Below are 13,134 nucleotides of genomic sequence, written 5' to 3'. Positions count from 1 at the left end.
GTGTTAAATTAACCTTTCAATAAAAACTTAGAGCTATCTTGAGCATCCCCAGCTAAAGTTTAAAATAGAGTGATTATGAAACTCTCTGTAAGACTGCCAAGTTTCTTCATCAAAAACTATTGTAAATGAAATGTTTTCCCATAAGACTTAAATCCCAGCATGATATGATCCTCATTTACTTTCTTTTAAATAATTTCTGATGCAGGAAATTTTTCCCTCTAATTTTTTTTCTTCCCAGAAGCTTTCCATCAATGAGAGATTCAGGTGGGTGTCGCATATCATCAGAGAAAATTACCTTAAATATTTTAGATTCTCATAATTTCATTCCCCCAAAAAAGCTTCTTGTAGTCATCAGCCTACCACTCAAGTTTCTAATCAGAGTCATATGAAAGGAGACTATTTTCCATGTTAAAACATTTTTGAAACACCTTCAGAGGTTGTAGGTTAAATCTTTCAGGCCCTGGGTATAGCTTTGTACAAGAGCATTTTTATCCCTCCCTCCTCCACTTGTTAGCAAATAATCTGTTTTCCAATCATGTGGTCTTTATAGGAAACTAGAACTGAGTCCTAGAACTATAAATTACTATAGTATCAGCCCTCTGAAGCATCACCTCACTGATGCAGATGGGCCCACATTTTAAGAAAACCATTTATAGCAATGTCACACTTTTGTAATGTTATGTGCCTAATGGACTTTATGAAACATAGTTAAGAATTAAGAAGTAAACAAAGAAAGGAAAAAGTGAGTGAAGATAAAAATTGTCACTTGTTCAAAGCCACACAGTAAGATGGGAGTGTAACCAAGGGTTCTTAGCTTGTTTTTTTTTTAATATTCTGATAACTATATTTCAATATATTTGATTTTTTATATTATATATTTTTTATTTTAAATAAATTTTTAAAATATGATTCTGTAAATGGGTCCTTAGATTTCACCAGACTACCAAAGGATTGTCCATGACCCAAAAACAAGAACCACTGATGGAGAGGGAAGGTTAGAATCTGAGCCATCTGAATCTTGGTCACTAGTCCTTACTCACTTTGTTATAAGAATATTGTGAGGATCAATGATTGCAAAATAAAAAAAAACTCATAAAAACACATCCATGAATCTCCTTCAGAGTCTATGAACTCTTTGGAAACAATTCCAATTATTCTGATGATTTGGTTCTCAGCTGCACAGCCTAGAAGCCATAAATTAGAAGTCTGCCAGAGTCAAACACATTCACAATAAAAGGAAGGAAGGAAGGAAGGAAGGAAGGAAGGAAGGAAGGAAGGAAGGAAGGAAGGAAGGAAGGAAGGAAGGAAGGAAGGAAGGAAGGAAGGAAGGGAGGGAGGAAGGAAAGAAGGAAGGGAGGGAGGGAGCTAGGGAGGGAGGGAGGAAAGGAGGAAGGAGGGAGGAAGGGAGAAAGGGAGGAAGGAAGGGAAGGAGGGAGGGAGTGAGGAAGGGAGACAGAAAGAGGGAATGAATGAGGGAAGGAAGGAAGGAAGGAAGGAAGGAAGGAAGGAAGGAAGGAAGGAAGGAAGGAAGAAAGAAAGAAAGAAAGAAAGGAAGGAAGGAAGGAAGGAAGGAAGGAAGGAAGGAGGGAGGGAGGAAGCCAACAGAAGAAAAAGTGAAGTTTTTTTAAAAGTATAATATGACAACTATAAAAATACAACAATCTGAGATTGTTTGGTGCGTTGTTTGACTTGAGCAAGGTTGCAGAAGCAATAAGCAACAGAGACAGAATTTAGACTCCCATCTTCTGATTCTAAATCCAAGACTCTTTTTTATTATACCATACTAATATAGTCCTTGATTGAGTATTCTGCACTAGTAGGGAGGAGTACAGCTAGATGATATAGTGGCTAGAGTCCTGGGTCTGCAGTCAAAAAAAAAAATCATCTTTCTGAGCACAGACACTTACAAACTTTGTGGCCTTGGGCAAGTCCCTTAATCCAGATTGTCTCAATTTTCTCATACATAAAATGAGCTGGAGAAGAAAATGGCAAATCATTCTAGTTTCTTTGTCAAGCATACCTCAAATGAGATCACAAAGAATTAGACTTGAGAGAAAAATGAAACAACCACCACCGATTATTTTGGACTGGAGCTATGATGTCATTGAAGAGGAAACTCTCTATCTATGCAGATTGGCTCAATTCAGTTTTACTTAGAGAGTAATCTAGAGAAAAGTAAGGTTCATATAGGTAAGATGTGTCATAGATGACATTTGAACTCAAATTTCACTGATGTTGAGATTGGTTCTCTATGCACTACACTACTAGCTTAATAACAAATAATCAAATCATTGTTTAATAATTGAATTGAATAAAAATGGATTTTTGCCTATTTTGCAGATGTATGATAGATTCAGAAAGATTACTAGAAATAGTCCAAAACTGCACAGGGAAGGTAAATTTAGATTCTAAGTTTAGAATTCATTCATCCCAAAACTCAGAGGAACTGTTGATATCCCAAAGATGTAAAAAATATTGGGGGAGGAGGGACAAGAATCTATTTGTTTAAAAAACTATTTAGAGCAGCTTTTTTGTAGTGGCTAAGGATACCCCTCAATTGGAGAATGACTATGATTGTGATAGAATATTGTTGTGCCATAAGAAATGACAAGCAGTATAGTCTCAGAAAAACCTGGAAAGATTTAATGAACTGATGCATAATGAGGTGAACAGAACCAGAAGAATGCTGAAACATAGTATTATATGATGAACTATAAATGACTAAGTTATTCTCAATAATAAAATGATCCAAGACAATCCCAAATGACTAATAGTAAAGCATACTATCCAACTCTCCAAAAAGAACTAATGCTGCTTAAATATAGACTGAATCATGCTTTGCTTCACTTTATTTCTTTCATTCTTTTATCTTGTATATGATTCTTCTTGTACAAAATAACTAACATGGAGATATTTCCCAAAATTGCTTATATATAACCTATATCTGATGGCTTACTGTCTCAGGGAGAAGGGAGGTGAGGAAGGAATAGAATTTGGAACTCAAAACTTTTTAAAAAATGTTAAAGCCCATTTTAACATGTAGTTGGAGAAAAATAAAATATATTAAAAATGAAAAAATAAAAGTCAGGTGAACAAGCATTTATCAAGCACCTACTACATGTGGGGCACTATTGCTATAAGGATCTATTGATTATAAGTTCCTTGAGGACAGGTTCTGGTTTTTGGCTTTTTCTGTATCCCCAATATACAGTTCCTGGTATGCAATAGGCGCTTCATAAATGCTTATTGAATTGAAGTCAATAAGAATGAATATGAAAATATTTTATAAAATGTAAAATACTCTATTAAAAGAATTCCATCCAAATACAAATATTAAGCACCTGGTGTTTACCAGACACTTTGCTAAGTTATGGGGATACAAAAAAAAAGTACCGTTTCTATCCTTAAGGAATTTACATTCTATTTATCAGATAATATATAAACAGAACAAGTTTAATTCAGAACATAGGAACAAAGAAGGGTGTCAAACAAAGAGTTCAGAGAAATTGAAAGGAGACAGTCCTAATAGACAAAAGTATCAGGGAAGGCTATAGAAGATCTTTCTATTATTACTCCTTAGCTTACCTCCTGATGTTTCTGGAACAGTGAACGAGTAACTTGAAGGCCTAAAAACTGGACTAAATTCATTTGAAGGAACAACTTCCACAATGATTGTAACAGTTACTGTGAAAAAAATAAAAAACAAGCAAGGGGTTTAGACTTTGGATTAGTTAATCATAAGGTCTAGATATCATTGAATTAAAAAAGAAAAGGTCAAAACTCTTTTCTCCTTAACTGATCCTATTTGACAATCACAAACCCCATCCATTGCCAGGGAACCTTTGGCTCTCCTCTGTAATTTGTGAGGCAGTGTTGTGGAGCTGACCCCCAGACCAGACATCCTGGGGTTCAGGTCTTATCTTTGCCCGACTAGGAGTCGGCCTCTACAAGTCATTCAACATCCTAGTAGTCAAGGCCAGGATCAAATAGAAACAGGAGACACTAAACTATTTATAATTATTCTTGCACCTATTGACTTAGAAAACCACATGCTAATATTACCTACATTCTATTATGTTTTCATTTTGTTAAATAGACAAAGCTTTGACACTGACTAGGTCTGCCTCTGCTCCTCTATTCTTTGTCTCTTTTTTTCTGATTCACAATCCTTCCAGTACTCAGAATCCTCTTGGCCTCCTCTACTCTTCTTTTCTCTACAATCAATTTTTTTTAACTAGACCTGTTAATTCCTTAGGAGCAAGAGATACAAAAATAGAAGTGAAACCATTCTCAAGATAGTAGACCTAAGGGGCAGCTAGGTGGCCCAGTAGATAGAGCACCGGCCTTGGAGTCAGGAGTACCTGAGTTCAAATCCAGCCTCAGACACTTGATAATGACCTAGCTGTGTGGCCTTGGGCAAGCTACTTAACCCCATTGCCTTGAAAAATCTAAAAAAAAAAAAAGATAGCAGACCTATCCAAAACACTCTATTGTTTTGGTCCCCATATAGGGCAACATGAAGGCAGGGTTAACTTTATACACAATAAATGCTATTTTGTTTATATTGCTTAAACCAGTATAATGGAACACACAGCATGGAAACTCCTTCTCCCAATGCAGATCAACAACTTCTCAATATCTTATAGTCTTCCAGAATTGTCTGGAGATTCTAAAAGATAAAGTGACTTACCCAGGGAGACAAAGAATAGAGGGGTGGAGGCAGACCTAGTCATCAGCTTTGTCTAGGGCAGAAACTAGTTTATGTGCTTACCCACCACCCCAGGCTCTGATTTATATCATCAGATCATACATATGTAACTGGAAGGGTCTTAGAGACCATTTAATTCAATATTCCTATTTTAGAAATAAGAATACTAAAACCCAGGGAAATTTATTGATTTATCCAAAGTTCTTCATGGCAGGACTTGACAGAGTTGGAATTTGCCCCCTTCTAGCAGACTTGAAGAGTCCAAATTTCCCTCTCTCCAGTGACCTGATTGATTCTCAGCTAATTTCAAATGCTTCCCACGCACAGATATTCATATTCATCCCTGCCAGAGACCAACTGATCAAAAGTCATTTGAGACATTCATATTTTCAAACCTGCAAATTGGGGAAAGCATTCAGATTAGAGAAGTGCTCTATTTAGTCTGCAATTAGACATCATTTATCCTTTAAGTCTCTTGAATGTACAGAGTTCTTTGAATGTTATCTCCCCCACTTTGAGTGGGAGCTCCCTGAGGGAGTTTTACCCTTTCTCTGTATCTTCAACACTTGGCATGGTATCTTGTCCAAAGTGAGTGTTTTATAATTGTTTATAATGAGAAGCAAACATGAAAAGTTACTCAAAGTTCATGAATTGATCATTAAATTAAAAAAGAATGATTAGCAGAAGGCAAAGATGGGTACTAATCAATAGGTAGCATGGTGTAAGGGGAAGGAGTAGTTAAAAAAACTTGGAATCATGAGTCCAAATCCTAACTCTGACACTCAGTAGCAGGGTGACCATGAGTAAGTCACTTAATTCTCTCTGATTCTCCATTTCCTTAACTGAAATGTGAAGAGAATGATCCCCTTCAATACTCACCTTATACTAAGGGTTCTTCACTTAGGTTTCATAGATTTGTTTGTTTTGTTAATATTTTAGTTATAACTTTCACCACCATATTTTTGTCTCCTTCGTATTTTATTTTGTGCATTTAAAACTAGATTCCATCGAGGGGTTCAAATACTTGCCCGGACTGTTTGCCCAGTGTTCCAAGAAATACATCCCTGCCTCAGACTTGCATCATAATCATAAAGTCACGTTGTCACCAACAGAGCTCCAATGAACAGATGAGGAGAAGGCCTTTTGCAACTATCAAAGCACTGTATAAATTTCAACCAGGCTTAGAGCATCCAAGGACTCATCCACCACAGCCACGATGACATTCCACATCCATCCAGAAGAAAAATGACTTATGTCAGAACCTCAATATTTCCTTTAGTGACTGCATTCATGTGATCCAAGAGCAGGTGTTGCTAATGACTATGCCTTAACATGGGTTTTATATCATCCATAAAGAACAAACCCAGGCTAATTAGCATCTCCATAAAAATAGAATAAACCACATGTGCTGTGTTACAAGCCTCCACCATAAACAGCTGCTGGGAATGAATTAGCTTGTAGACCAGGGAAGATATGGGTTACGTACAATTGGCAAGGTTTCTTTAAGTTGGATGGGAGTGGAGGGGTGAGGTAGGATGGGCATTAAGGTGACTGGATCAGGAAAGTGGATAATGGTATAAGGATGAGAAGCCCCAGCCCAAAAGTACCTTCCTGAAAGGTCATACTGGAAATGGGCATTTTATATTAAATGCTATCAGCTCTACAATTAGAATAGTGAACTCAAATGCTTTCTGAGGAGCCGGAGATGAGCCCCAAACTGAGGAAGCCATAGGCATTAGGAACATGAAGAAGTGGAAGGAAGGTGACTCTTCACTTGCAGGGGTGTGGGAGGATACAAGAATTGCAGATTCTCTGAGCTGGGTAGGATCTCAAAGATCACCCAGGCCTACTTCTTCATAAACAAGGCTGTTTTCTACCACATAAAGGACAATACAGTTAGAGCTGGAAAGGACCTTGAAAATGACCTCCACTCTATCCATATCACCAAGTAGTCAAACCAGTCTTTAATTGAAGACCTCCAGTGAGGGTGACCCCACTGCCACTCATATCTTTGGGGAGAAAATGTAATTGTTGAAAAGTGATTCCTGATGTCAGGCCTAATCTGTCTCTTGATCACCTCAACATTCCTAGTTCTACCCTCAGGGGTTCAGTAGAACCAGACTGATCCCTCCTCTACCTGACTGTCCTTCATATTATTTGGTTTTTCTTTTTTAGGTTTTTGCAAGGCAAATGGGATTAAGTGACTTGCCCAAGGCCACACAGCTAGGTAATTATTAAGTGTCTGAGACCAGATTTGAACCCAGGTACTCCTGACTCCAGGGCCAGTGCTTTATCCACTGCACCACCTAGCAGCCCCTGTCCTTCATATATTTGAAGACATCCTCCTTCAGTCTTTTCTTCTCCAGGCCAGATATCCCTAATTCCTTCAACTGATATTCATCATGAAGGTAAGATTCTTCACTACCCTGATGGCCTTTCTCTGAACATTCTCTGCAAATACATATGGTTTCTCAATATCATTCATAAAATGTGGCTCTCAGAATTGAAGAGAATACTCCAGAGTGTCCTGCCCAGGACAAGATACAGTATGACTATCATCTCCCCAGTCCTGGACATTATTCCACCCTTGATGCAATCTAAACTTGTGTTAATTATTTTGAGACTACCACATAACACTGTTGACTCATACTGAGGATTTTAGAACTTGTCATCCTCTAATACCTGCAGATCTTTTTTCAAAGAATGCCACTTAGCCATACTTCCTCAACTTATATTCAAGGAATTGGTTTTTTTTTTAACACAGAAGTAAGATTTTGCTTTTTTTTTTTCCACAATTAAATTTCATCTTATTAGTTTCACCCTCATGTTCCAGTGAGAGACATACTGCAGATTCATATTCTGTCTTTGAGGGTAGGTTTGCTGTTTTTCTCAAACTATGACTGCATTTTCTGATGCCAAAGCATTGACATATTTAAAAATCACTCAGATAGAAGCTAGGTTCACATGATACCCAAGCAAATAGATGTTTTCAAATAGTAAATCTTTGGCAACACTGGGCAGAAGTTCAGGCATGCATGATAGCAAAAAACATAGAACCTATATTTCACAGTTAATGCTAGCTCCAGAGAGCATACAACCAATACATAGCTTTGTTCTGTCCTCTGATGGAAGTTTAAAAGGTCCATAGTTGGTCCCCTAATTTAATGAAGACCTCCCCAAATATAGTCTTCCTACTATTTTTTTCTCCCAGTTTCCTCTACTGTGGTTATTCCTAATGGAAGGAACCTTTGACATTTCAAGATAATTATGAGAAAAGTTCATTTGTTCCCAAGGCTTTAAACCTCATTTGAACAAGAGAACACCAAGAAATCCCTTGATAACTTTTGGATGAGCTTACCTGTATGAGAGGGGCTGGCATCATCAAAGACAGACACCATCATCTCGTAGACATGACCCACTGCAGAAGTCTCTGGCTTTTCATAATCCAAGTCTTTGTTCACCTTAGAGAATATGTCATAATAATAGGAATTTGTCAGGCCCCACAAATACAAAAAATAAAATTAGCCTTGGTCCTTCAAGCTTTTATATTATATTGGGATAAAATAAATCAATAAACCAAAAGTAAAATAATTTCAAAAGAAAAAACCTTATAAGCACAATGACCTAATAAGGTCTGACCTGTCCCCTTATATAAATTACATATTCCATCAGGGCAGGAGATATGTCAATTTTCATTTTTGTGTGACTGGTATTCAATAACATATCTACATAACAGCTTAAAGTTTAAAAAATACTCTACCTAGTAGACAATCCAGGGAAGGAGTCTGTACAAAAGAAAAAGTTATGAATCCTTTTTTATGAGAAAAATAAGGCTAAAAAAGGTTAAACAATTTGCTCTTGGTCACACTGCTAATAACTGACAGAGATGTTTTCATGATCCAGGATCAGTGTTCTATAAAATGAGGTTAAAAATAGCCACTCAAGAATTACAGTGAAGACCAAAGGAGATTATAATTTTATAAACCACTTTGCAAACCTTAAAGCACTATATAAGTCTCTAGACCAAGATTTCTCTCCTTACATAGTGATTTGCTCTCAAGGGCTTAATGGATGAACTGAATTAAATCAGGAAGTATTGAGGCGGCTAAGTGGCACAGTGAATAGAGCACCAGCCTTGGAGTCAGGAGTACCTGGGTTCAAATCCAACCTCAGACACTTAATAATTACCTAGCCGTGTGGCCTTGGGCAAGCCACTTAACCCCATTGCCTTGAAAAATCTAAAAAAAAAAACAAAACAGGAAGTATTAGATTGTTTTGAATTGAATTGAATTCTATAAAACACAGATTGTGACCCTATGAATCATAGAAACTTCAGGTATTTAACTAGTCCCATCTAAACATGAAAAGATAAAAAAAAAAAGAATTCCACTACAATATACCTAACAAGTGATGATTCATCCTTTTTTGAAGAAATCCAATGAGGCAGAACCATCTACCCTCCCAAGAAATCTCATGAATATACCAGATACCTACTATAAAAAGATCCACTAACGTAAAGAATTTGATGTAAGGTGATGCTATCTTGACTCAGACTTTCGATGGAAGTACCAAATGATTTTTTGACATAGCTTCATCCTACCTTGAGTTACATACTACAAAAATAACCCAACATTGCTGTTGTATTTATACCAGCAATGTTAGTACCTGTCCCGGTAAAGGTAACCCAGACTATGTTTATTTGACAGAAAACATCTGGATGTCTGGATATTGCTGAAGGATTTGCTAAACATTTTCTATTACATGCACACAGATTCAACATCAGTGTTAAAACTCTGAACCTTATGTAATTTGGTTTGGAAAAAACTTGACTATTCAAGAAATTATACAATTTGGTAAAGTTTTATTTAAAAAAGATGTCAGCATCATGGAAAGTGGGAACTTAAAGAGGGACCTCAATTATGCACATCATTTTTCAGATAGAAAAGTATAGCTTAGAAATAGGAGGTGGTTTGTTTAAGGTCACAGACTAGAGCTTTGGGGAACACAGATCTTCTAGGTTCCCTTGCCTCATCTCTGTAATGTACAAATCAGAGTCAGAAAATGTGGGTTCAAATCCCACCTTTGATGTTCATACTTGTATGACCATGGGCAAGTCATTGAACTTTCATAGGCCTCAGTTTCCTGATCCTTAAAGTAAAAAGGTTGGAGAGGCTTCTGAGACCCTATCCAAACCCACTCTACAAGCCTATAGTTCAATCCTCATTTCACTGCCCTCAACATGGGCTGTAATTTTCTAAAATGCAAGAAGTTGTTAAAAGCTCAACTCCTGGCTGTCAAACTCTATTAAGGAAGGGTTGACCCCAGTGAGAGAGAGGAGAGAGAGAGAGAGAGAGAGAGAGAGAGAGAGAGAGAGAGAGAGAGAGAGAGCTGATCATTGGCTCTCCTCAGTCATAATGAATAAAAATGGAACTGACTCTTCAATATTTTGGGAGTAGGGAAAAGTTACTCCAAGCAATCAAGAATTAGGACTTAGAACAAAAAGGAAAGTTAGCAGCAGCTGGGTGGCAGAGTGATGGAATGTCTTCGGGGAAAGAGCCTCAACTAGTTAAAGTACAATTAAACATTCTCACTACCCTCAGTGTGGATCCTCTGACAACAGAAAGGCCAGAAATTTCCGTGTAAGGCTTGGAAGGAGGTGAACAAGTTGGAATTTCCAAGGACCAGGAAACTAGCCTCCATGTCTATTATACAGAGCTTATCCCTCAGGAAATCAAAGTATTTCATGGTCTCCAGTTCCTTTACCCTGAATTAATTAGGGGGAAGAATCTATTGTTATCATTTTACAAAGAAGAAAATTAAGACAGACATAGAGACAAATTGATTAATTAACTTTCCAGGCATTTAAGGAGCTAGGACTTTTGTCTTCCAAATCACTTCTTTCCTTTCTATGCCCACTGACAAAGGACAGGAATCAGATGAAATGTGAATGACATATTCACCTCATAGATTTAGACCTAGAAGAGAACCTTGGTATGAACTGTGCACCCACCTCATTTTGCAAGTGAGGAATCTAAGGTCCAGAGAAGTTAGGTGAGTTATCCAAGGTCATTATTTGTCCTTCATTTTCAAGAGGACCAATGACATCACTAGGGGTAATATCTTGACTCATACTTGAGTAGGATTTAAATGAAGCAAAGATGCACAGTCATCTACCTCACTTTTCTTTTATAGTCATCAAAGTTCAGTAGCAAAACAAAAGTCAGAATGACTGACAATGACCCAGGATGCAGTGGATGACCTTGGATGTCCAAGTTCTAAGCATTCCCCATTGCCTTCTTTTGCCTCTTTCATGGTTGTTGGAAGAAATTGTTTTTATCTGTTCATGCCATCAGGAGGAGTCTTCACATGACTAAAAGTATTCATCCCCCTAACTCACCAAATATATAATACCAAGTATATATAATATATAATAATAATTTGGCTTTTCTCCAAATTCCAAAATTTGTGGTGGAATGATGCTTGTAATCTATCAGCTACTTTTAACCTGGTCTAGCTCATCTGCCAAGACAGTTTACTGGGGTATGTCTGCTGCACATTGTATGATTTCTTGGAGTCACAAGTGAAAATTGGGTGACAGATGGACACCAAAAGTGGGTGAGCAGCCCTGAAAAGGTCTCAGCAAGCCATCACATTTTAGGTGCTAGTCTTCCCTGAACACCCCAAACACCCCAAAGTCATTTAGGTTATATAAATGACCAAGTCAAGATTCAAACTCAAGTTTCCTGAGGTCCAATTGGACTGTTTTTACCCTATACCACATTAGCTTCTCTGGTAACTGATACTCACCCGTATGACATTATGAAAGTCTGATACTTGTTCAAATAACTCTCCCTCACCAAGTGGTCCACTATTAGGAGTATACCGAAGCATATCGGGAGACTTGTCAAGGTCATGACACACCAGTTTAGCAACAACTGTTTTATTTGCAATCACTTCAATGCCTCTATACCTTTATAAATGGAAAGATGTGACTTCAGAATTAACATTCTTTAAAACTGCAGAAATTTTCAGAAGTATTCATTAATCTAACACTCTCCTAAGAACTAAAAATTACTATTACCCATGGGACAATAAAGAAGCCCATGGTGGACTCAAGGTACCCTGGAAAAGAGCAGAAAGGCTCTGCTCCCCAGGGTTGGAGGGGTGGCCCGCCGGAGGGGTGGCCCGCCTGAGCCAAAGAACTTCAGCCTCCCAGAGGCAGCCCCGGAGCACTGGGAGCCGAGGCTCTCAGCAGCAGGAGAGTCTCCTGAGCTACACCCTGGGAAGCACCGAGCACAAAGTGGGGGAACATCGGGGGACCTCTGCAAGAGTGAGCACGTGGAGCCCAGCCCTCAGGGCACACAGCAACTAAGCCCAGATCCAGGAACAGAAGCAGGTGGAGCCATAAGCAGGAGCCCCCAGGGCATGAGCCCATTGAGCTGAGGGAGGGTAGTGAAGAGACACTGCAGAGCTCTGTCCTCTGCCCCTGGAACAGGACTCTGGGGCTCTGACCACATTCATATCCTGATCGCAGTCTAGGCCCCCCCATAGAACAACAGGGCCCCCCCACCTCAGCCCCGTGGCAGAGGGGGTCACAGACCAGGAAGGGAGGACAGAGCCTCACACACTGAGACCCTTGTGGGAGTGCCCCAAAAGCTCAGGAAGCACCCCAAAACTAGGCCCAGGCTGGGAAAATGAACAAGAAGAGAAATAAGAGGAACACCATTGAGAAATATTTTGCAAATGAGCCCAAGAAGGATCAAAATACTCAGTCTGAAGATAAGCTCCTGCATCTAAAGACTCCAAGAAAAACAGAAATTGGGCTCAGGCTATGACAGAGCTCAAAAAAGACTTTGAAAATCAAATGAGGGAGTTGGAAGAAAAACTGGGAAAAGAAAGGAGAGAGATGCAGGAAAAACATGAAAATGAAGTCAGCAGCTTAGTCAAGGAAATCCAAAAAATGCTGAAGAAAATAGCATGCTAAAAACCAGCTTAGGTCAAATGGATAAAACAGTTCAAAAAGTTATTGAGGAGAAGAATGCTTTAAAAAGCAAAATTGGCCAGATGGAAAAAGAGATAAGAAAACTCTCTGAGGAAAACAAATCCTTCAAAGAATAGAATTCAGGGAGATTGATGAATTTACCAGAAATCAGGAATCAATACTTCAAAACAAAAAAAAAATGAAAAAATTAGAAGAAAATGTGAAATATTTCATTGAGAAAACAACTGATATGGAAAACAGACTTAGGAAAGATAATTTGAAAATTATTAGAATACCTGAAAATCATGATCAGGAAAAGAGCCTTGACATCATTTTCAAAGAATTACTACAGGAAAATTTCCCTGATATTCTAGAGGCAAAGGGCAAAATAGAAATGGAGAGAATCCACCGATCCCCCCGAGAAAGAGATCCCAAAAACCAACCC

At 38.3% G+C, this 13,134-nt stretch overlaps 1 protein-coding gene across 1 annotated transcript in view; it reads right to left on the bottom strand.

Annotated features, from left to right (window-relative positions):
• The window catches only part of LOC141496349 (cadherin-related family member 3-like), a 31,293-nt gene extending 19,574 nt beyond the window's left edge, over positions 1-11,719 (bottom strand). The window contains exons 1-3 of the mRNA XM_074198827.1: positions 11,516-11,719; positions 8,067-8,169; positions 3,586-3,684 (exon numbers count right to left, since the gene is read on the bottom strand). Of these exons, the coding sequence (XP_074054928.1) occupies positions 3,586-3,684; positions 8,067-8,169; positions 11,516-11,599 (286 nt within the window). The 5' untranslated portion in view covers positions 11,600-11,719. The remainder of the gene's footprint in view (positions 1-3,585; positions 3,685-8,066; positions 8,170-11,515) is intronic.
• Between the last annotated feature and the right edge of the window lie 1,415 nt (positions 11,720-13,134).

This window comes from Macrotis lagotis, chromosome 8, assembly GCF_037893015.1.
Source record: "Macrotis lagotis isolate mMagLag1 chromosome 8, bilby.v1.9.chrom.fasta, whole genome shotgun sequence".
Lineage (NCBI taxonomy): Eukaryota > Metazoa > Chordata > Mammalia > Peramelemorphia > Peramelidae > Macrotis > Macrotis lagotis.
Note: the sequence above shows the minus strand (reverse complement) of the source record. Positions and strands in the feature narration are given on the sequence as shown.